The sequence below is a fragment of the Astyanax mexicanus genome, chromosome 15 (genome assembly GCF_023375975.1).
Source record: "Astyanax mexicanus isolate ESR-SI-001 chromosome 15, AstMex3_surface, whole genome shotgun sequence".
In the NCBI taxonomy this organism is placed as follows: domain Eukaryota; kingdom Metazoa; phylum Chordata; class Actinopteri; order Characiformes; family Acestrorhamphidae; genus Astyanax; species Astyanax mexicanus.
In genome coordinates, this window is record NC_064422.1 from 29,207,461 (window position 1) to 29,233,175 (window position 25,715).

A 25,715-nucleotide genomic window follows, 5' to 3' on the forward strand; every position below is an offset into this window, starting at 1 on the left:
CCAACTAACATTGACTCTATGAAGCCTGAGATTCTTATTTAAACATATATTCTTGTTTCTTTTCCTCATAGATGTTCCTGGTTGCACCTCCATGTACCACCACAGTGAGGGCTACCCCAACCCCCAGCACAACAATGAAGGTAAAGTATTCCCAACCATCTTTAACTAAATCATATGTTAAAGTTATAGCATTGCCCTTTATATAATAAGACTTTACTGACTGTTTACTGACTGTTAAGACTTGTATGCCTTAATATAGTGTATGTCTTCAGCGCTATTCAAAGCACAGAGCGTGATGTCATGCCCTTCATGCTAAAGCTGGAAAGGCTCAATGATATATTTGAATTAATCCCGTTTTAAGCTCTATGTCACAACCAAGGTCTCACTATATTGTAAAACATTTAAGTCTATTTAATAGTTTTGAGTGATTTATAAAGAGCATATTTCAATAGCACTGAACATTAGCGTTGCTGAGATACACCATTTTGTAACTACATGCATGATTAGATTGTGCACGAACAGCAATAGTCCATGTCCACTTCGGCTATAGATAAAATGACAAGCTTAGAAAGATGTCCGTCTCACACCCATCAGTCATGGCCAGCTCGGATTGGCCAGTGCTCTGCGGTCATTGGCTAACCAAGCCAGCGGGCCTGTGTTTCCACTGGCACCGGCATTCGTCTCTCCGCTGCCTGAAGAATTCCAGGGTAAATATTACTACTGGAAAAGGCCAGTATTTTTCCTGGAGCGAAGAAAAATAACCCACCTCTTTGCTCACTCTGTTTGTCGCACCATTTTGGGTCATTTCAAGGCGCAGACTGGGCTCAGCTCAGTAATGAGGGATTAATTACAGAAACTTCGAGTCACTTCCTTTACTGAGAGTCTAGTGTGCTACATGCTAATGATAATTGTTGTAATTGCTCCATGTTTTCTCATTTTCCAAAAAGGCACCAGTAGTCGCAGAGAAGTTATGAAATTGTACAATTATGTCATTATCTTGCAGACAGTCATGGCATGTTTCTAAAATGGACTATCATTAATACATCACTCTCTCTGCTGTTTGCTTTGTCGTTCTGCCTGAATTGATGCAAAAACATGACTTAAGACTGGCCAGGGAGTTAACACTGATTTTGTCCTGTTTCTAGGCTACATGTTCGAAAACGACTCGCGTGTTGTTCCTGAGAAATTTGAAGGTGAGTCTTGATTGACTGCTATTTATGATAGTACAGTATAAACTAAAGAAGTCTAACATTGTTTAAGTATGACCACATCCTTGTTCCTACATGCTTTTTTTTTAAGTTACACTATATCATTTAGGGGCACTTTGTAGTTCCATGATTAAAGAGTGGAATTAGGTCCAGGACCAGCTAGATAGAGGAGTGTCTAATAAAGTGAGTGTTGTTTAAAAACTCCAGCAGCAATGCTGTGTAGCAGCAGTAACACACAACCACCACATCAGTGAAAAGAGGAGAATAAAGTATGCAGAGAAATAGATACAAGGCTACAGTCTGTAATTATTATCTGTAACTACAAACTGATCCTATATGATCCAGGGTCACTGAAACCATACAGAAAAAAAAACACTATTGAAAGAGAAGCAGAACCTCTCATAGTTGGTAGTTCATAGTTTGAGATCAAATGGCCATCATGAACACGCAGAGTATGACAGGCACTATATTGCAGGACCCTGTCTCAGTAACATCATCCAGTGTCTAAAGTCTTCTGATACTGTGCTAAACAATGACCAGTCTGGATGTTTTTACATAAGCTGTGCTGGGCCGAGGCTATGGTTTCTCATGCACAACGATGATCCAGCCTCTGCTGACGTTGTGGAGGAAGCAGATCTGCTAGTTCCCATGGCTGGGGTGATTGATGGGATAGCTGGAATAGCTGTAGATCATTTCAACTGGCTGAACTGGTGCAAGCACTCTATTGAGGTGTCAGTTATCCATCGAAGTTCCCACGGTCTAGTTTGGTAAAGCAGAGAGTTGTTCATACCAGGCTAATGCGAATACATCATGGGAAAATTTAAGGAGTGATATCTGACACTGAAGCCGTCTGCTTCATTAACATTAGCATACCACTTTCTGAATGATGAGAGCCTCTGCTAAAGTGCTGTTATTGTGAATGGCACTCATTTTTACAATCACTTACAAGATATATATATATATATATATATATATATATATATACAGCTCTTGAAAAAAATAAGAGATCACTTAAAATTTTTTTTTTATTTGACTTTATCAAATTGAAAATCTCAGGAATGTAATCGAGAGGAAGATGGATGATCACAAGCCATCAAACTAAACTGAACTACTTGAATTTTATACCAGGAGTGGTATAAAGTTACCTAAAAGCAGATTGTAAGACTGGTGGAGGAAAACATGCCAAGATGGATAAAAAAATCAGTTATTCCAGCACATATTGATTTCTGAAAACTTTATGAATATGAACTTGTTTTCTTTGCATTATTTGAGGTCTGAAAGCTCTGCATCCTTTTTCTTTTTTTGTTATTTCAGCCATTTCTCATTTTATGCAAATAAATGCTCTAAATGACAATATTTTTATTTGGAATTTGGGAGAAATGTTGTCTGTAGTTTTTAGAATAAAACAACATTTATTTTACTTAAATACCCATATACTTGTACCTATAAATAGCAAAATCCGAGAAACTGATTCAGGCGCTGTATATAAATTTATATTCTAGATACAGCTAATTACTGTATACTTGACATATTGTATATAGCATCGCAACAATTTAAACTAAAATATGTTTGCTGATTGTTGTAATTGTAATTGAATGATTTTACTAATCACCTGACCCAGCCAAGGTGTGTTTACTACTTTAGCTATAATTGCTAACACATGCCAGAAGTCATGGGATAGCAGTATGTTGTGAGGCATTATCTTGTGAGTGAGGTACAAGGTTCCTAGGAACAACAGTAGATATGTTTCATGTCAATGAAAATCCTCTAAACTTCCCACTCAGACTGCATCCTGGCCATTAGGGCTGCACAGTCTTGTCAGTGTGCTTTAAGGGCAGCCCTTCCTAGACAACAGATGTTGTGCTACATTCCTACTCCTGTTTGGGTGCGTGTATGTTATACAGTTCATGATCATCATGATCATCATCATCCAAAAAATAGTTAGATACAGTAAACATTACCAGAAACAATACAACACTGGGAATGTTGCGTTACGCAGATGGTACGCACTACTTCTGTAAGTATAGCTTAGTAAATATTGCCCATTTTAGTCAAAATTTCTAATCATTTGTTGTTCCTTGTAACCTTTATCTTAGCATTGCAACCTGACAAGCAATCCTGATGGTTTTTCTACAGTTGTGTCAGTCATACTGTGTCCAAGAAACCGACGTCTGTACAACCTGATTAAGTTTAAGAGACTTAGGACAAGTTTATGGGCATGTACCATGTACTTACAGAAACTTATGGATAATGGTTAATCTTATTAACCATTGATTTCTAGTGTTTTTTTTTAGTAAGCTAAGCTAAGGAAGCCAAATTTGGAATTTTTGACTGAGCAACTACAACTTTAGCTGCTTAGAGGTCTAGAAAGTCTAGACCTCACTAGACAAGACCTTTTTTTTAACAATATCTCTTCTCATATGCTCAGGTGAAGTAAAGCAGGAGGGAGGCAGCGTGTTTCGCGAGGGCGCCCCCTATCAGCGGCGTGGCTCACTGCAGCTGTGGCAGTTTCTGGTGGCTCTCCTGGATGATCCTGGAAATGCACACTTCATTGCATGGACTGGCCGCGGCATGGAGTTCAAACTGATCGAGCCAGAAGAGGTGAGGATCTAAAAGTTCTGTTGGTTAATGTTGGAAAATAAGTGATTTATGGTTTGATGTAAATGCAGTAATGTAGTAAAATGATGTTTGAGAGTGAGGGCCCACTGGATAACCACGATCCAGTTTGTCTTCAGGGTAAAAGAACTTTTTTTTAATGGTTCAAAATGGACTTTTGAACCATTAACAGGAGGTTAAGACAGGCTGTTGTTGCCCAATCAACAACAAAAGAAGAAAAATAACTGGTGTTGTGGAGAAATCTCGCTACCTCTCAAGTGCACTTGCATCATGCCGCAGTATGGGCACAAATGCTTATAGTCAGTAGACTCCTGTATTTACTGTGACTGTAGATTAGCCCTAAAACAGAAAACAGAAATAAAATAAATCCAAGACAAATCTGTTATGCTCATTCTGCTGCATAAGGAATGTGCACACGAATTAAGTGGATTCTTTCCAGCAGATGGAAAGACAACATGCAGAACTGAAAATTTTGTACAAACCAATCGGTCTCCAGTATATGCACTCCATGTCAAGACGTACCAAATTTATTAAAACCACTCGATAAACTGCAGTGTGAAACCAAAATGTATCAGATTGAACAAATACAACATTATAAAAAAAAGAACCTTCATTTGGACTTGATCCAGACTTTCAGGTGTAAAAGTGCCCTTTGATTAGTGCACACAATAAAGACATAATGCAAATGTTTCAATACATGTTATGGAGTACAGTTGTGATTTATTTTTCTGATTACTGAGCTTTAAACTACTCATTGCAACAGATAAAATTTTCTTTTGCTTGCGATCAGCACCGTTCTCCAGTTCCTACCCACACACACAAATCCGACATCCATTAGTAGCTATGCATTATTTACCCCACTTAACAGCAGAGTGAAACAAAATGGAGTATGGCTCCATTACAAAATATTACAACCCTCCACTCCGAGTCAAAGCAGGCTGCTGTGGTGGAGGCATGAATGTTAACCTCCCATTGTCTGTGGTCAGTAGACGGCTAAATAGCACGAGTCAGCAGCCTGTCATGCAGAGATGCCTCCATCAGGCCTGTTCTACTGTACAGCATTAATCTTTCATTACTGCCAGGGTTTGACTATTGCAATTAGACCGCCACAGAGCTCTCAGACAGATCAAACACAACTAGCAGCGCTGGGACAACTTTACACGAGTCTGCCTGAAGTTTGTGTGAAGTGAGGTCTTTGTCTTTGTTGACAAAAAATTACGACCTTTTTTACAGTGTTATAAGTTTCTGTTAGTTTTATTCATAGTTCTTCCATAGTCTGTATGCAGACTCCTAGTAATTTTCTAGGGAAGAGTGGGGCAAAACTAATCTAATAATGTAATTTGGATCTTATGTGGTTACAATAGTTTAAATACAATATGATTTTAATTATGTTCTTGTGTTAAATAAATAACTCGCAAAGTACAGCCTCCATACTGTGGGGTTACTTTTATCACATTGTTAAAACTTAGCCTCTCTAATAATGAAGAAAACTCTAGATTCTCTATTTGGAGTGTTGTGTAGTTCAGGACTACACTTAATTACAGCCTGGGAAATGCACAATGTATCGTCCAGCATAAATAAATAGATTCACAACAGTCAAGTTGGACTTTGGACATTTTTTAATGTATAGATTAATCAAAAAAATTCTAAAGACGTTCAATAGTATTGTGCTTATATTTCTTCTTCCACTTTGTGGTCAAAAATACAAATGTTTAAAAAAAACACCAATTTTGAAAACACTTACTGATGAAAACTGTTGTTGAATAGATTTTATGGTTTAGGGCTGGGCCTCAAATACCATAGAATTAAAGCTAGGGCTATTTCACTGAGTGTTCAAGAAAAAGTCTATCACAGTAATCCCCCATATGTACAGCATGTTGTAATGTTTGCTCATATTTAGCTTTTGGCCAAATTCACTTGGTGCTGGAATCATCATTTACACTGTTACTGTCTAGCACTGTTTACACTGTATTCCATAGCAGACATGTGTAGCTTGTTGAAATGTGTTTGATTATATTAGACAGTGGAAATTCTCAGGTTCTGTTTCTGGTTTCTGCTGGAGCTAAAAAGGCATTTTGGGTCTGTAAAAGGAACTGTACTGTATAAACCTGTGGGAGTTGTCCTGGTCTCATTAGAATGACATTTTAAAGTGTTTTGACATATTAACACTCTCTAGTGATGAATAATTTTAAAGAACATTTATGAGTGCCTGTGAACATCATTGAAATGTCATTAGGATTAAATATGTGTCAGTGATGTATATAGTATGACATTCTTTGGTGATGTCAGCAACATCTTTTTTTGTCTCTGTTTTTTTTATTCAATAATTGACAAAAAACCCCAGAGGCTGTGCTTTGGATGTGTACATATTAAAGCACATGCAAGGATTTCCCTTTTTCTAACTTCTTTCCTGTTTTTTCTGCTTTAGGTAGCCAGGCTGTGGGGGATGCAGAAGAACCGTCCAGCCATGAATTACGACAAACTGAGCCGCTCTCTGCGCTACTACTACGAGAAGGGAATTATGCAAAAGGTAAAATGTGAACTTCTATTGTGTTTTTTTGTGTTGTGTGTGTTTTTAATTTATAAGAGCCCACGATGACCATGAAGTTACATACCCTTTAAAAAGAGAAACTTTTGTTTAACCTTGACCTTCAAATGAATTTCTAAACAGAAGCTTTGCTATAGTTATAATTAAATCAATGTACTAATGGAAGTAAATTTTTATTTTTTTTTCCTTGCTTGTGACTATTTTTAATATTAATTAATTTGCTGATTTTGTAACTATGTTCTTTGTTTTAAATATGGGACATTAAACACTGATCCATTAGTTCTTTTTGATAGATTCATTAGTTTAATATGTAATCATAAAGAAGATTTCATTGTGACTGATGGCACTGATTTCTGTGTGCACAGGTGGCAGGCGAGCGCTATGTTTACAAATTTGTGTGCGAGCCGGAGGCGTTGATCTCGCTGGCCTTCCCCGACAATCAGCGGCCCAGCCTGAAGGCCGAGTTTGAGCGCTATGTGAACGAAGAGGACACGGTGCCGCTGTCCCACCTGGATGAAGGCGTGTCTTACCCCTCTGAACCAGCTGCCACCAACATGGGCCCGCAGCCCTACTCCAAAGGCTACATGTACTAACGCCTCCAACAGCCCCATTTTCCCCCACCTTTCCCTCTTACCATGCACCTATTGCACATGCCCAACCCCATCCACTTGTATATACGGCTTATGGTGTTTTTTTTTTTTTTTTTTGGTTTGTTTAAATTAATATCATTAGGGACTCATGATTCCTCTCAGCTATGAGGCGTATCCAATACAAACACGTGAGACTGTGGATCGACAAGTGGCTAAATAAAGACCCAACATTATTACTACTCCATCATCCTGAGACCAGACTGTTTTCCCACTGTGGAGGTCTATTGAATGTTAACTTAAAGATACTGGGGTTCAGGATACAAAGCTGAGGAGTTTATCGATGACTTAGTTATGCAACCTGCTGGAGAAACCGCCGATCAATGGGTGACAAAGGGCTCTTTTTCGAACAAATGTCTTTAGCATACAAGTATGTAAACAAGCCAAATATAAGTCCTCTAATATATCAGTTCAGTGGAATCCGTATCTACTCAGCAACACGTGACCAGCGCGTCACTCTCTGCGTCACTCTCCCTAGGATATTTCCAGTGTTCCTGAAGGCTTGTTGGATATAGACAACCTCAACACACAGAATTGCCTTCCATGATGTAAATATCACTGTCACATGGCTACTCCTCCAGCAAGCAGTCAGGAAGCATTTAAATTACCGCTTAAACAATGTGCTGGACCTGTAGTCTGAGGAGGGCATTTCTCAAGAAGCAGTAACACTATAATCCAAATAACTTGAATAATACTATAAATAAATAGTACAATGTTTATCAGTAATATCCCAGTGTTGTTGTTTTTTTAACAAAATCACATATTCCTGATAGTAAATCTGCTGTTTATGCTGTTGAAATAAACTCTTTTTGCTTTACAGACATTTCAAGTTAAGTCATCTTTGATTTAAGCAAGATCAAGTCATGGAGTTATACACATATATAAACTATGCAGCATCTGCAAAAAACATGGAATAAATAAACAGTATTGTCTTTAAATCAGTGTGTTAGCTCAACCATTTCCTAAAATCTTTTTGAAGAAGACCTGTATACAAATTTACTGTCCGGTACCGTAATCCTTTAATCCAGAGTTTTTTTTTAGTTTGTGGACTGCAGCCCCTCTGTGGGCAGCAGTGGTACTGCTAGAGTGCCATTGGACAAAAAAACTTTGCAACCTGAAATAAATCCAATATATTGACATTTCAGTATGTGACATGACCTAACCAACCTAAACATGCATCTTGGATATTTAAATATATAACTCTATGTATCTATACTAAATACCTCATACTCAAAAATAATTAGTATTAGTAATTAGTACACTATTGGGATTAGAATGATATTATTTACATACAAAAATAAATACACTAAGTACATTATTAAAAAGACTAGGACCTTTTGCTCTCAGAATAGAATTGATTATTGTGGCATGGATTCCAAAAGATGCGATCCAGGCCCATGTTGATATGATGGCATCAAATGTATTGGACATAAAAGGACACTGAACCAGTTTAAGAGACATTTGCTTTTTTGTGATATGGTTCACTATTATGTTGGAAGCAGCCATTAGAAGATAAATCAGACCAGGCTCCATCTTTTCCATTCTTCATCTGTTGCTTAGTCTGTTCTCTTCAGCCTCAGCTTTCTGTTCTTTTGGAGATTTTGCTTACTGAAAATGTACAGCGGTTATGAGCTACAGTACAGGCCCAAAGTTTGGACACACCTTCTCTTTTTCAACGCGTTTTCTTTATTTTCATGACTATTTACATTGTAGATTCTCACTGAAGGCATCAAAACTATAAATGAACAGGTGGAGTTATGTACTTAAATGACCAATATCCGATTTTGGTCCGACTAAGAGAGGGGGTCTCGGTCCGGATCTTCTGAACCATGGTCCGGTTCGCCTGCAATGTGAAAGCACTTTTCTGCATGGTTCGAAGCAATTACAGGAAGCTGAGCAGGCGTTCCTCAACAACGGCAGCAGAAGAAGAAAAATAACCAACTACTGACTGCAGCCTGCGGGAAGGCGGAGTTGGACGTCAGACGAATGTCCTTCAAGTTAAGGAAAACGCATCAATACGTAGGTGATAATCAAAGGATATAGGAGTATCACACAAAGGTCTTTGGTGCGCTCCCTAAACTGCAGTGTGAAAACAAAAATAAGTGGACCAAATATATACAATGTAGCAAACACATAAACCTTGGTTCGTAACACGGTCCGGACTTTCAGGTGTGAAAGCACCCTTAGTTTTGTCCTCTGTTTCCGCCTGCTGCTCGTTCCCTAACATTTACCTCACCCCTGAGGTTGCCAGCACCATACACAACAAATAGCAGCAGGTGGTACAGGACAGAAGCTAGTAAGCAGGGCTGGTTCAGTTAAACCTCACCTGCTACACAGCTTTAAAAGCCTCAGCATGTCTCAAAAAAGCTCAGTGACTAAAGAAGGAATATAACAAGAGTGAATACTGGCAGTGAGTTTGAAAGGTGGAGAAGACTAAAGCTCAAAAAGACTACAAGACCGACCCAGAGCTGCTAATTTTCTCCTGAACAGGTAAGCTAACTGGCTAGCTAATTTAGTCAGGTAATTTATCACCACCAATAGATGTGCTTACTAGGGACTGGTGTTTAAATTAATTAAAAAAATTAAGTGTTCACATTCATATCAGTGGTCCGTGTGCAGCTGTGATAAAAAGGCAGAGGGTATCTAAGAGAGAAGGTTTGCTAAGGTGAACTGTATTATGCTGGATATGGCAGTCAGGCTACATATTTTAACATGAGCTGCAATCAGTCACAATGGAGGAGCAGCCGTGTCACATCCGATTAATACCCCGGCAGTGATAAGTACTCCAAAATAAACGGCAGAAGCCGATAGTTAGTCTCTATTGTGACTCAGTTTAAGCTAAGCAGTAAATTACTAGGACTAAGTCTCCACTCCAGCTCTGGGGTGTGTATTTTTGGAGCAGTGTGATTTTTCAGGTATAACAGGAGGCTTGGCTTAGGCTAACGCAGCTAGCGGTGCATGAGGCAAGTTTAGCTAATTACACGTAGCTAAGTTCACATGAGTCGGTTTATAATATGACATTCTTCTCATGGTAAAAGTTACTGAACGCGTCTTTTACTGGATTGTGTAGATTCAGCCTGCTCAACTTGGCAACCCGATGTAGCGTGTGGCTGGGGAGGGGTGGGCGGAGCAGACTACTCTCTGTGCTGTTTTGAAATTGGACCGTCCAGCTATTTCACACCCTCGCTCTCTTTTTTTTTCCTACAGAATGTACCTTTAACAAAAAAAGGTGAGATAAATTAAAAAAATAAATATATATTCTAGTTTCTTCAAAATAGCCACCGTTTGCTCTGATTACTGCTTTGCACACTCTTGGCATTCTCTCAATGAGCGTCAAGAGGTGGTCACCTGAAATGGTTTTCCAGCAGTCTTGAAGGAGTTTCCAGAGGTGTTTTAGCACTTGTTGGCCCCTTCGCCTTCACTCTGCGGTCCAGCTCACCCCAAACCATCTCGATTGGGTTAAGGTCCAGTGACAGGGCCAGGTCATTTTTTGTTAAATACATAACTCCACGTGTTCATTCATAGTTTTGATGCTTTCAGTGAGAAGCTACAATGTAAATAGTCATGAAAATAAAGAAAACGCATTGAATGAGAAGACATGTCCAAACTTTTGGCCTGTACTGTACTATAAAGGCTTTCTGTCAGCTCCAACCAGTGTGATCTTTTTCCAGTAACATCTGTAGAATCACTGCTCACCGCTCTGTGACCATGGTATCATCATTAGGGCAAAATCCTTCAATTACGCAAGTTTGGGAAAGGCGCTATATAAGTTGAACTTATTATTCATAGCCAGCAGTTGTAAATAGGAATTTTCCATTGGTAATGTCATACTTTTTAAGCCATACTAAACCAATATCACATTGGCAACATTCATACAGCAAGTAAATGTGTTTTAAATCTAAAACCTTCTCAAAACTATGTACATAGATATGTTATCTGGGTGGCCGTGTTTACAGCCTCTCAATCTGACATTATAAATTGCAATTTAGGCCACAATGTAAACTGTTCTGATAAATGTCAGAAACGGGTCACATTAAAAAATATATATATATATATATATATATATATATATATATATTATAGATGGTAATTCAAAGTAAAATGTGATGAGGTGAATAATTAATTTGTATTAAACAAATCTCCTTTGTTTTAAAGGGGTTAAATACTTTTGTAAGACAGCATATAAAACATCACTGACAATGGTTACACAACCAGCCTTTTTAAGTGGGAAAGTTTATTATAAACACAGAACGGAAATGATCCCAGATAATAAAACACAACTGAGGGGTTAACAATAGAAAAAACTTCTGCACATTTCAATTCCCAATCATTTCCTGCCGTGAAACGCGATTACAATAAAAGCTGGTCTGGGTTGTGCATGTTGATCCTGTGTTGAGTCATGGTCCATAAATGACAGTAAATCCTAAATAAGGACGGTTCCAGACAGGAAAACAGAAGAACTAACAGTAAGAACTGGATCGATCATGACCTCCTTCCCTGCCAGCACTTCAGGCAGTCTTGGAGGATCTGTTATGCAACAGAAAATAAACTGATTTTTGCATAAGAGCTGCTTGGCCAGATATACTCTAGGACCCCTGTATTACAGCAGACACACTGCCCTGAACATCTGTGGTTGCCCTGCTCTGACACGCCTACTTCAAATCAGTAAGGAGGTTACAATTACACATATCCAAATATTTTTAAAAACCTCACATAGATGGAAACACTTTCATGAGCATGCTAGCAATGTATGGGCCATCTGTACCTCTAACGTATCTCAATAGTACCTCAATAGTACCTCAGTGAGACCTTAAAACCACCAAGAAGCTGGAAAGGGGTCCAATCCCAAATTACACTGTAATCTCTGTAGCGTGCGATGCAAGGAACAAAATTATGGATTCTCAATCTAAACAGAGCATTCTATATTTGTAATGGAACAGTATTTACATGTTGATATCTGAAATCTAGTGCTATCTGCTTATAAATGTTGTTGTTTTATGACTTGCGTTCACTATATAGGGAGTAAGGAGGTATTTGAAATTCAGATCTAAAGATTCAGATTAAATCTACATGCTTTTACACATAAAGACCTTTAAAAAAAGTTTAATCTGAAACATTTTACAATAATTTACAACATGTCGTAAGTTGGTTTATTCAAAATCTAAAGTTTTCTTTAAACTGAGAAGTTTCCCTTAAATCGATAAATAGTTAAAGGGAAAAAATGATGGTGAAAGGGTCCAAATCTTTAACATTCGTGTTGGAGCAATCCAGCCTGTTTTCACTGTGTAGGTAGGTGTGGATCTACCCCTTAACAGCAGTACTGGACAAAGGCAGTCTATAGAGATCTTGTAGGAGTGTTCTACCGCCTGCGGAAAGCTCTGGAGATTCGCCATGCGTTGGGCTCCTCGTAACGGTTGTACAGAGGCTCCAGGCGCTGCTGTTTCTTCTGTTTGCTGAGGCGAGTCGGATCAGACACTTTAAAGAAGGCTGGAGCAAACTCCACCAGCCAGCGGGGGTCAATGGTGGTCACCTCCCTCATATACTCTTTGGTGGTCAAGACTAATTCATGGTACACCACCCTGCAGGAAGATGAAAAAGGAGAAGTCACATTAGACTAAAGCAAAGGATTAACAAAGAATATGCAATTACAGGGCTGTAAAATCACTGTTATCTTCACACTTTTCATGTCAACATACCACTCAGGCTGGCGGTTAAACAGAGCACTGGAAGGGTGGATGTAAACCACCTGCTGGTCAATGAGGGTTCTGTAACCTTCTTGAGGGTCTTTCTTGGCAGCGTTACGGAAGAAACCACTGCAGATTGCCTTCTGTACTCGAACTGTGGCCTTGCCACAAGAGAATACGTCCAATTTGTGTCTAGAAAGAAAAAGAAAAGATAAACAATATTACAATGTCTGCTCAGAATCCAATCTAAGGCAGGAAATCTGCAGGTATGGGAAATAAAACTTTAATAAGACCTTTAATACCAATCTGGAAAACAATAAGACCACTTTTCTAAAACCAAAATGGCAAAGCTTGTGATTATTTTCTGACAAACCAATATTTCAACCAAATATAAATGCAAGTGTTCTTGTGGGTTATCCACCCAGTTCCGTTTTAATTCAATTTCCCATACCCATGCCCACAGTATCATATTAATAAGATCCAAGGATTATTGTGCCGCTAGATCAGTATGCTAACTTCTAAATTATATTTGGACAATAAAACTAAATCTACATTGATTGTATGCCATTTTAAAACTTTTGGTAGAAGATTTAGGACAAGCCAATGCCTTTTTTTTTTTTTTTGGCTGAACAAATTTAAGACCTTTTAAGATTTTTTTTAAGGCTCCACAGACACCCTGTAAAAGCATTGTAAGGTTTCCGCAGAGTGAGCTAAATGCAGGCTAGATGTTCCAAAACTGTACAATAAAATTTCTCACCGGTCCATGATGCCCAGCATCTGTTTACGGATATCCTGTGCACGCCGCAAAGACCGTGCCTGAATAAAGTTTTCATAGCACCAAGGATTAGAGAACTTGTTGTTCTTCCAAGAGTTGTACACAGCCAGGAGGGTCAGGTGGTCTCCCTCAGGCTGGTGGAACTTGGCCTTCTTCTGGTCAGCCAGGGCCTGTTTGTCCTGAAATATAATATGTACGTATGATATTAAGTATCTTGATATAAAAACAATATTTCCTTAACACTGCCATGCTAATCCTATGATCTTCTTCAGAGTGCTTTAATGCTGATCATATCTAGTCTTATCTGATCATGTAGCCAGTAACAATCCAGGAACAGTATGAAGTGTGACAGGAGCAAGAGTCCTGCAAAATTACCTTCGGCCTGTAGAAAACGTTCTGCACAGAGAGCATGGACACGATGGTCAGCATCTCTTCACTGCAGCCCAGGTGGACAGACATGATGAGCATCTTACACAACATGGGCTCCAGAGGGAACTCAGCCATCTGAGAGAAACAGAAGAGGGTGGAGGCAGGATTGTTTAGCATTCATCTTCATATTGTCTAAACATATACATCATAATTAAATACTAAAACACAACTGGGATGCAATGGTGTAGGAACTGCAATACAAAATGGTTTTAGATAGTACAATATAGTACCCCGGCTCCACCTAAAGCAGTGCCAACATTTTTGAACCTTGTGATCAATATTATACCCTGAAATATCATGCAATATTACCTACCCCTAATTACCACACCAGGGTACTACTTTTTTGGTGTTTTTAGCAAAAGAATAATTCACACTGTTCACATTACTCCATTATATATCTACTAGAGACAGATTATATCTGTCCAGTATCATATCTGGAGAGTATTATTAGTATCATGACATTCTGGATCATTGACTTCTGTTACAAATCTGATCAAATTCTTGTATTTTTCTCAGTTAGGGATGTGTAATATCATATCGTGCGCAATAATACAATTTAATCTTTTTATCGCCTAGTTCTCAGTAAACGGCAAATATTGTGCTCATAATACAAACAATATACAGAAACACAGTGCTCAGTAGATCATACCCTGCGTCCAAGACGAGTGAGCAGTCCCTCATCATCCAGAGCTCCTAGCGTATACAGCTGTTCCATAGCTGTGATTAAAGTCTCCATAGGAGGGGCGTCCATGAAGTCAAATGATAGCAGATCATTGATGCCCATAGCCTGAACAGAAGAGATAATAAACAACATATTTACTAAGATGGATATGTTAACATGGAAGCTGTTTTCTACAATAAGGTCAAAGTGAGAAACAAAGTGAAGTCTATAAATGTGTTTAAATGTGTCACACCTTGAGAGAAAGCACAGTGCTGGCCAAGTTAGTTCTCTGGATCTCAGGTACGTTGGTGGTGAGCATCTCGTCTCTGTACGCACGTTCTGTATACAGTCTGTAGCACTTCCCAGGTCCAGTCCTACCAGCTCTGCCTGCTCGTTGCTTAGCTTGGGCCTGGAATGTCAAACAGAGATTTTTAAGAGAAGAAACTTAATACTGTATTTTCATTGTGATCAAGTGAGGATTTTTTTGTTTATCCTCCCATTAGTTTTAATTGCAATTTTGGGAGGGGCTATGAAGTTTACTTGGCAAAAAAAAAAGTTACACATTTCAAAGTATTAATTTTTTCTATGCACTTGCATTTTAAGATATGTTTAACCTTTACTGTAAAAGATGAGCAAAAGAAGGTTTTGTTTGATTGTGTTAACAGGGTTCTTTTAAATTTAAAAGTCAAATTTAATGCTTTGTAAGACCTCAATAAAGTGTAGTCATAATTTCTTTGGGAGAATATGATTGTACTGGAAACCTTCGCTAACCTTAGTTCTCTTCCTGGTAGCTTAGCCAACTCGCTGGGAAGCTCGCCGCTAACCATACTTCTTTCCTGGGTAACATAGCTAGCTTGCTGCTAATGTTAGCTAGCTCTCCACTGACGTTAGTTCTCTCCCCGGATTACCTGTTTACGGTGGGCCACTGTTTTTTTTCCACTGGCATTAAATGCATGGTATGAAAATGTAATACCTACAGTGAATTTCTAGGAAATGTAAGACCTTAATTACCAGGATTTTCATTTAAGACATTTCAAAACTTTAGGGAACTGCGGGAACCATGGTTAAGTGGCCAAGCAATTATAAAACAGAAACATACCTGAGAGATTGGAGTCACCACTAGCTGGTCAATGCCTGTTTTGGAGTTGTACACTTTCTGCTTGACAAAACCTGGATCCACCACATAGTAGATCCCATCAATGGTCAGTGAAGTCTCAGCAATGTTTGTAGCAATGACCACCTACAGATATATTAAAGAGAAATGCACATACATATATTTTATATACATGTAATGTTTACATATGTTTTGTTTAAAGGCAACCCGCAGTAGTTTGTACCAGTTTACAAATCATATCCTACCTTTCTGCTTCCAGGTGGAGCTGGGTCAAAGATCCTGGTCTGCATCTCGCTGGGCAAGGCAGAGTACACAGGCAGAATGATCAACTCAGGAACGTCAGGTCCGAGTGATTTCATTCGCTCGTAAAGGATCTCGCACGCCGTGTCGATTTCTTCCTGACCCGTCAAGAACACCAGAATGTCGCCTGAAGGTAAAAACAAAAAAAGGTTACTGGTGTGATGACTGGCAGTGACTAAGATTTAATGAAAAGATGTATAATAGGCTGTCTTCTAGATTGGGATGGTGAAAATGCCTCATATAATTACAGTGCAATACTTGCACCTGTGTAATCATAAAATACTGGGTGGTTACCTGGAGGCTCTGTGAGGTGGATCTGCATGACCGTTATTAAACTGGCATCCAGGTAGTCTGTCTCAGGTTCTTTAGTGTATAGAACTTCTACAGGGTAGGTACGACCAGGGATGGTGAAAATGGGGGCTTCATAGAAATACTGTGAGAACTTCACAGCATCCAGTGTAGCAGATGTCACAATGAGCTTCATGTCTGTGCGCTTCTGTACTGTCTGAAAAAGTAAAAAGGAAAAATACATATGAAGTTAGAAGTTGCTCAAGAAATGTCCAAAAGAAGAAATGTAGGCACCAACTGTTACTAACTGTATTTATCCTCACAAAAATAAGAACTTAACCAACACACTAAGAAACCAAGGTTTGTAGCCCTGTTGTATACTTCTGGAACATTGACATTTGGCATCTGTATAATAATATGCCATTAGATAAGAACTATTCTTGAAGCATTCTGGAAAATTCAAGTCAACAGTCAACTGTACATGGAATGCAATGGAGAGGACCATTTGTACTAAAAATCCTTCAGATATAAACTTCCCTATTAAACAGGCAGCATGGCTCTACACCCTTTTATTTGTCACCCATCCACCAGTGGAAAGAATGCCTTATGGAGCTGCTGCTGCTCTTCACTGAGCTAGAGGGGGTCCTAAACAATACTACTTTCTAACCAATGACCTTTGACATGTCAATATACATATTCAACACCACTGCAATTAATGCTTTGCAGCAAGTCCATACCTTTTTAAGTAAGCCGAAGAGTACATCAGTGTGGATGGTTCTCTCGTGAGCCTCGTCCAACATAATGATGGCATACTGGCCCAAATCAGGGTCAATCAGGCACTCTCTCAGCAGCATACCGTCCGTCATGTACTTGATGACAGTCTCCGGACTCGTACAATCCTCAAAACGGATGGTATAACCAACCTGCAATCACAAGAAGAAAGAAACAAAAAATGTAAAGCTCTGATCACTTATACATACAAGGGTTAAGTCATGGCAAACAGGGCAAAACATTCACTCAAACATGGATGCTAAATATGTAACAACTATAACAAATTTCCACCAGTATTTACCTCCTGTCCCAAACAACACCCATACTCTTCAGACACTCTCTTAGCCACAGACATGGCAGCCACTCTTCTGGGTTGTGTGCACCCTATCTTCCCACGTGTTGTGTATCCGGCCTCAGCTAGGTACTGAGTGATTTGAGTGGTTTTCCCAGAGCCCGTCTCTCCAATCACAATCAGAATCTGGTTATCATGAACAGCCTGCAATGAGAGGAACATAGGATATTAGAAGGTTGTGACATGTTGCCAGTATTTTTACCAGGCATAGGCATGTTACATAGAGCTTATGTAAACAGGTTTTTAAAAAGGTTTATTTTTGAATGTTTCACTCACTACCAGTACAATCAATGGCTGCGAAGGGGTTTAAACTGGAACGTGCTGTTAACAGCCACAATGCTAATATGAACAGAAGCTAATAACATACACAGCTAATTTTGTAAATATCGGGACTGATATCCAATCAAAATATCAGAAAAATGCATTTCTAGTCACATTTACACAATGAGGCACTTTATCATGTGTTCTTTGTATCAGCTGTAGACTGTCTTCAATTGGTTTATATGCAAAAATAACCTTTTAAGGGAGTGCTAGAATAAAGCCTTATACTTATTAGCTTAGTTACTAGCCAAATTAGACTGACCGAGCTAATGCTTCAATCAAAGAAAGGCTAAAAGTAGAGGTTATCTAGGTGTCTAGAACAAGTATTGCTTGTTATGTTTTAACAAGCATTTATTCATTGGTATCAATCATTTTGTAAGAAGAGCTTAAAAGTGAGGCATGTGGAAAGATGTGTTATTTTGGGTTGTAAATAAACTTCTACACTGTGATTAACAAAGCATGTACCTGAATGAGTTGCTCTTTAAGCTTGTAGATGGGCAGACTCTCTCTCTGCTCAATGATGGACAGCTGTGTCTTCTTTCCATATGAGGCCTTATTGCCGCCGAAAGCATGTTTCTTCCACTCAGGGATGTCATTGGGCATCATGCCGATGCCCCTCATGTTGGCGGCAATCTGCCTTCCATCCGCTGTACGTGGGTTGTGGAGGTGGGGAGGAAGAGGGGAGGGTGTGGAGAGAAAGGAAAATGCATTTATTGAGAGACTAACATGATGGAGTCTTGCCAGGCCAGAGGGCATATAGGGAGCAGAGATAACTGCAGCCAATCCTACCATCCGCCCTTAAAAGGGTGCAGGAAACCAGATGGACATCAGGCCACAGGCTGAAACTCAACATTATGTAACACTGGTCTTATCATTTAATGTTCAAGACACACAGAATGCACAGGAAATAAGAGGAAAGCATTCTAAACCCAAAACTTATCACTGGAATCATCTTCCAAAATCACTGACAACAGGCTTGATACTAGGGCCTGACCACTATATCTAAGAACATATTGGACAGTGACTATCTGTATGAGCAGAATTATTGCTACTTAGATTAGTAGAATACAAAACATTTTACAAAACTTACAAACATCCCAGGACAGGAACTAGTATTGTGTCCCACTCTCAGCCCTCACTCAAATGCCGGTAATTCACACTGGCTTACTAGGACAATCTGGGCCAGAGTTTTAGTCATTCATGATAAGACTTAACAACTTACACAGGTACGGATGGGCATTCCCAAGCCATTAACCAAATTACCATACTGCTATGCCATAACTTATGGCACATCAGTACATACAAATAATAATTTTAGTGTTTCTAAGTTTGTATTGTAGCCCAATGTGGCAAATCATACAAGTCAGGGCATAACAGATTTCACAGTAAAGAAATAAAGAAAAGCAAATGCACAAGAACATACTGTCAGGCAGAGGGTCGACCCAGTGTTTGTTGAGGCCCATGGGGATGGAGTCCATCTCAGCTTCCCGCTGTGCCTGCTTCACTTCCCTTCGCTCTTTAGCCAGAGCACTCTGCATCATGGCTGCCTGAGACAGTGAGCCATCAGGGTTCTGCAAGAGATGAGGGGAAAAAAACAAATAGGTAAAGATCAACTACGTACACTTCACCAACCTGTGACAGAGAATGTGTGCTGATCAGAATGTTTAATGACCTTCACAATTTTCACAGGACTCATATCCATGCTCTGTTTGGTGTGCCCACGCAGGAAAGGCGGTTCTTCTTCCACCAGTTCAATTTCAAGGTCCTCATCTGAGAGAGAAAGAGAGAGACAGAGAGAGAAAGAGACAGTAGAAGGTAAGATATTGATTTCACACATTGAGTGATGTTTATTTTAGGCAGTGATGTCAAACTTGAAACTCAGATTTGAACTGAATCTATTCATTTGAATTACAGTGTATCGATACACTGCTTTTTAAAATACATATCTAAACCGAAAAAAGCCATGTGCCTGTCTCAAAATGCACATTTTGTCCACATTTTAAAAGAGATGCAAATCATTGTAATCATTTTTCGTGGAGAACAATCCCAAACATGTTGCATTGCTTTATTATTTACTGCTAATAATCAATTAGCATTGTGAAATGGAAATATCTCAAGAAAAACTTGGGTCTGCTTATTGGGATCATTTTGAACTTAAAGACAAAAAAAGGTCTGAAAAAAGTGCCTGAATGTCCACAAGATATTACTGTGATAGATGAACAAATCTTTGAACAAACCTTTTTCCAAATCGATTGGCTAAATTTTATTTGATCTCTCAAAAGCCCTACTTTTACCGTTCACTAATTTCAGACTCACACGAGCAAGTAAAAAAATATTTTTTTTTTTAAATGATGTAAAAGGAAAATAAAATAATGGGCAATATTCATTGTTCAATGTTCAGGAATTTACATAACATAGGTGTTGTTCTGGCACACAGAACATAAGTAGACTCAATGTAAAGAGCCTTTTTTAAGATTTAAAAGATCACAACGTACAGGGTGAATCAAAAGTCGCAGGACACAACACAAAAAGGAAAATAACTTATTTAAATGCTCCAGCAAGCAATGGGTGAAGGTCTACCTTTCATGTTTTGTCTGAAACATGGCTGCCATATTTGGTTTCTAAAAATACAAGTGTCCTGCAACATTTGACTCATCCTGCAAATGTTCTTCACGCTCACTTTTACAAAATGGCTCCTTACATAAATACAAATGGTTCTTCAAAAGCATATCGCAAAGTGCCTTTTGTAGCACCTTTTTTCTTAAGTTTCAGTATATGACCCATTAATGCTTAAGACATGATAGCATACCTTCTTCATCATCAACTTTAGGCAGGATCCCAGTTTCCTCATCAAAGTCTGGGAACTCTTCTTTTGAGAGGACATTAGCAGCAATCATCTACAGAAAGAAATGAATAATTAATAAACCTGCACCTGATTACTAATGCACTAATACTCTGCATATATGTATAGCTAAAATCTTAAACTGTGGCAACACAGCTCAGTTCAGTTTCCATCAATAAAGACAATGCTGCCACCTAGAGGAGCTGAACACAAAATAGTATAATTTTTCATCAGTACAATCACATACTTGTTTGATCTCCCATTTCTCAGGATCAGAGATCTTGGTGAGTCTCTTGCGTTCTAGTGTGTCATCCTCCACCTCAGGAGCATGACCCAGATTAAGGTTGGTGGGTCTGTCTGGGTTCCTCATGGCTGATTCTTCCTGACCCTCTCCCCCAACATTCCTTCTCCTGTTGGGGTTCAAGTCCTCACCCGTGTCTTGGTCAACATCCTGAGAAAAATCAAAACAAGGAATTCATGAACACAGGCTCAGCTGAGGCAGTAAAAAGGTTGTAGATGTTTAGCCATCTTGTGCTTGCTTGTTTTTCTCCACTTACCTTCATGCTGAGACTGGTCTTAGAGCCTGTAAAGGACAACACCTTGACTTTGACCCTTTGACCTTTGCTGACCACGTCTGCCACATTTGCCACTCTGCCCTCTCTCCTAAGTTCAGAGATGTGAACCAACCCTTCCCAACGTTTCCTTCAAGAGAGAAAAAGAAAGCAATATTCTAAATCTTATGTTCAGTTTATTTAACATTACATATTCAAAAATATGATATTGCAGGTGTGGTACATCATAATTAGGACTAACCTCAACCCCTCTAGCTGAACAAAACAGCCAAACTGCATGATGCTGGTGACTTTGCCATTGTAGATGTCTCCCACTGATGGCTCCTCTGGGGGTGGGCGGTCCACATGTTTGTCCTTCCAGCGGTCTGAAACCTTTTCTCTATCTCCTCTATCCCCTCGTTCTCTATCTCCTCTATCCCCTCGTTCTCTATCTCCTTTATCCCCTCGTTCTCCTCTTTCTCCACGATCTCCTCGGCCAGGACTCCTGGACCGACTGCGGGAATGCCAGCGGGTCTTGCGTCTTCTCTCCTTAACTGGAGAACGAGATCTAGAGCGGGAGCGTGAACGTGAGCGGTGACGTCTCCTCCTGTCCCTGTCTCTATCCCGGTCCCTGTCTCGATCTCTGTCTCTTTCTCTGTCTCGATCTCTGCTCCGACTGCGGCTTCTGCGACTTTTCTTGCTGCTGCTGGCACCTTCAGATCTAAAGAAAATACCAATATTGTTACAAATCTGACATAATTAAACTCAAAATAATTAAACAAACATATTAGGAAACAATTTCGAGCTTTAATATATCTTAAATATTAACAAAATTTATTTAAAAAACATTTTCTTAAACAGTCAAAGACACATCCATTGAATATTACAATAACCAGCTCTATACATTTTGTTTGATGCTAGATTAAAGTAAAATAATAATTCTTAAATCAAGCATAATTACTTGACATGTTTATCATTACTGTCGGTCAAGAATATGTTTTTTCGTTTCCCCATGTTTTTAAATCACTAAATCCAGCCGTTTTTCTTTATTTTGTGTTAAAATGTCTTCTTGAACAGACCAACAAACAGGTTCCAAAATCTTTTAACATCGTATACTGAAGGTTATGTAAATTCTGAAGTCTTACTTGTTTTACATGGTATACAATGAAAGCAAATGTAGAACAGAATTCTACAGTATCACTGAGCTTCAAGTAACATGAATCCCACCTGTGTTTGCTGCTCTTTGTGTCTGGTCCACAAGCACTGGGCATAAACATCTCCAACTCTTTCATTGCATCGGCTGCAACCTTCACATCATCTTCATCCAGCATGGTCTGGTCAACAACAAAGAACAAATTATTATCTATGTGTTATGATTTAGTTTAAAATATATGTAGCTGAATGCACACAACTGCAACACACGGTTGTCACTGTCAGTATAAACAAGTGTGATTCTTGTTACCCTGGTGGTGGGATTGTCTGGTCTGCAGAGGGCTGGAAACAGCTCCTTTAACTTGTCTTTCTCACTCTTTGGCTTGACAACCGGCTCACCTACACAATGCATAAAAATACATACATACACAATAAAATGCTAGTCTAGTTTACCAATGGCACATAGTCAGAATTTCATATTATGCTCAAAACAGAATTACTTAACTTCAATAAATAATAAAATGATTTATTAAGATGATAACTTTCTGACAAACCTTTACTTGTGGATGGTTCAGGTGGTGGTCGCATGGTTTGAATGAGACGAAGCAGATTGCTGATGAGCGAGTCCTGTGGAGCATAAAGAAACTTAATGAGTAAATCTATAAAAACTTTATATTAAGTACACAAACAGTGCAGGCCTACATGCAATGGTTACTGTATCACTTTTATCTTCTTTGGACAAATATATTCAATATGTAAAGTATTCTGGATTTATTCTGTACTACAGCACGCTCATACAGATCACTAAGTGAACCCAGTAAACAAAGTAACAGCAATTCTCACAGCTGACATATAAAGAGTAGAACACACACTCACCGTAAACTCAGCTCCATTTTTGAGCAGCACTGATTTGAAGCCATCAAATGTTGGGTTTTTCTCTGCAAGACTGATGACAAACTCAGCTGTAAACATCATAAAGAGGGTGTGTGTTAGCATTAATGAAATAATATACATGCAAGCAGCCTCAATACACAGTATATACAGTTTATATATTAATGTGTTCAGCTGTGGAGAAATTTCCTAAACATTACTAACTGAAAAAATATAACTTCCTGATACCTTTTCAATTTTCACAAAGGTAAAAAATATTTTACTTCTGAAAATGATCACTGGACTTAAACCCTTTGAAAATAATATAATTTGTACTATAAATTTAGATGCGTTATTAGTTTAAAATGTGTTAAGAAATTAAGTGGTCTCATTTTTTAGAGCTGTATGTATGACTTCATGACAAAATACAGTCTAAAAGTTACTTGTATATCGCCTATTTAAAAATAGGATTACAGAAAACACGAGGACAAGAGAATTCGTTGTTACAAAAAATTTACAAAAACATCTTTCAAAACCAACAACTTTAGCTACAGGTAGAAAACTCCTCACTCCTCATAAAAGTCAACGTGAAACGTAATTTTGGGAACATTCCTGTTGCGCCATACATTGTAAACGTTTGAGATAACGTAGCTAAAAGAACAAACGACAGACTTACTTAACACATTAAAATGTAAAAGATATATAACTAATATAGCGGAAATCTATTATTAACCGGGACATGTCTAATTTGAGGTTTCGATTGTTTAGCTAAATAACAGTGTCGGGTAAAGTAATAAAATAAACCAACAACGACAAATACACAGACAATTGAATATAATAATGTTAACCTAGCTAACGTTACTAAGCTAACTATGATACGAAGTTAGTATGTTAAATTAGTAGTTTACGTGCCGTGCTTATTTATGAGTTTCAGTAACTAACGTTACGGTGCTAACGATGGTAGCATAACAGAACATCAGGTTAACTAAACTAGCGTTAGCTAAACCACTGTAGATAATCATTCTGATTTATCTACAATACTTAAATGATTTAGCAAACATTCTCAGACCGTGTATAAATGTTCCTGAACACAGGGCTGACTAATTTGAACAAATATCGAGCTGAACTTCTTCAGAAAGGCCACTGAAGTCTGAGCTCACTCCGCACCGCTAGAACGTTAGCTCACATTAGCTAAGCTAACTAGCTAACTAAGCTAGATTCACTAACGCTACGGTTTTTTTTAAATAACTAAACCTCACCGCTTACCCAGGTCTTTGTCGCTGATCCCCAAGTGGTTATCGAGCTCAGTACAGACTTTAGACACTAGAGACAGATACTCAAGCTGTTTCAGCTCGTCTTCTCCCACATCCACCATGTTTCAGCCTCTGCTGTGTTGTTGTGAAGAGTGGAGACTGTCGCTCTCGTCTTTTACTTCCGGAGTAAAGGAGCTGCCCACAAGAGAGGAGTGCCTCCCTCCTGTGGACAAATACCCACATACCACATACCCAGCATACTGTACTATAATATAACTTACAGCTCATACATACAGTGGGGTATTCTGTTGGGTGTTCATACATACAGCTCCAGACAAATGATCCTTTTTAAAAAATATATAGTTTCTCAGATTTTGCTATTTATGTTTGAGTAAAATGAACATTGTTGTTTTATTCTATAAAATACTGACAACATTTCTTCCAAACCCCAACATTGATATTCCAAAATAACATTGCCTTTAAGACCATTAGTTGCAAAAAAAAAGAAAAATAATGTAAAGCAAACAAGATCATATTCATTTAAAAACAACAATACTCAGGAAGAGTTCAAATCTGTCATCAAAGCTAAATGTGGCTACTAAGAATTGTATGTATAAAACATATTCTGGTTTGTGTAGCACTTTTTGTTTACAAAATAATAATAATAATAATAATAATAATAATAATAATAATAATAATAATAATAAAAAAAAAAAATATATATATATATATATATATATATATGTATATATATATATATATATATATATATATATATATATATATATATATATATATATATATATATATATAACTTTAAAGAATAAACATATAAATGTATATATTTAAATATATATATATATAAATATATATATATTTAAAGTTATCCAAAAGCAGTGTGTAAGACTGATGGAGGAGAACATGCCAAGTTATATTAAACCTTGATTAAAAAACAGGGTTATTCCACACAAACATTGATTTCTGAGCTCTTAAAACTTTATGAATATGAACATGTTTTCTTTGCATTATTTGAGGTCTGAAAGCTCTGCATCTTTTTTGTTATTTCAGCCATTTCTCATTTTCTGCAAATAAATGCTCTAAATGACAATATTTTTATTTGGAATTTAAACAACGTTCATTTTACTCCAACATATAAAGTATGAAAATATTAAATATATTATTATTATAAAAAAATAGTAACATTTAGCTGGAGGCTCAAAAGGTTCTTTCAAATCAATAAATGATTTGCTAATTTTTATTTATCTCTTCCTCAGTTTCACTAAACAAAGCTTTAAGTTGAGAGAGAAGAGTGTCAAATTGAAAGAACAATTTA

General features: G+C 38.1%; 2 protein-coding genes across 4 annotated transcripts in view; one reads left to right on the forward strand and one right to left on the reverse strand.

Annotated features, from left to right (window-relative positions):
- The window catches only part of etv4 (ETS variant transcription factor 4), a 42,739-nt gene extending 34,897 nt beyond the window's left edge, over window positions 1–7,842 (forward strand). For all 3 annotated transcript variants that reach the window (XM_022668918.2, XM_022668919.2, XM_049464933.1), the window contains 5 exons: window positions 72–140; window positions 1,146–1,193; window positions 3,637–3,809; window positions 6,253–6,354; window positions 6,738–7,842. In XM_022668918.2, coding sequence (XP_022524639.1) covers window positions 72–140; window positions 1,146–1,193; window positions 3,637–3,809; window positions 6,253–6,354; window positions 6,738–6,965 — 620 coding nt within the window. In that variant the 3' untranslated portion in view covers window positions 6,966–7,842. The remainder of the gene's footprint in view (window positions 1–71; window positions 141–1,145; window positions 1,194–3,636; window positions 3,810–6,252; window positions 6,355–6,737) is intronic.
- A 3,392-nt stretch (window positions 7,843–11,234) lies between these two features.
- Window positions 11,235–24,554, reverse strand: dhx8 (DEAH (Asp-Glu-Ala-His) box polypeptide 8). Its single transcript, XM_007259140.4, has 23 exons — window positions 24,396–24,554; window positions 23,136–23,221; window positions 22,814–22,886; window positions 22,570–22,658; window positions 22,335–22,441; window positions 21,370–21,828; window positions 21,114–21,258; window positions 20,804–21,007; window positions 20,524–20,611; window positions 19,387–19,484; window positions 19,138–19,285; window positions 18,180–18,361; window positions 17,343–17,537; window positions 17,008–17,193; window positions 16,277–16,487; window positions 15,928–16,109; window positions 15,668–15,808; window positions 14,822–14,977; window positions 14,557–14,694; window positions 13,854–13,982; window positions 13,461–13,657; window positions 12,716–12,895; window positions 11,235–12,598 (listed from the first exon to the last, which is right to left on the reverse strand). The coding sequence occupies exons 1-23, from the start codon at window positions 24,502–24,504 to the stop codon at window positions 12,379–12,381; spliced, it is 3,723 nt and encodes a 1,240-aa protein (XP_007259202.3). The 5' UTR covers window positions 24,505–24,554; the 3' UTR covers window positions 11,235–12,378.
- Window positions 24,555–25,715: the final 1,161 nt, after the last annotated feature.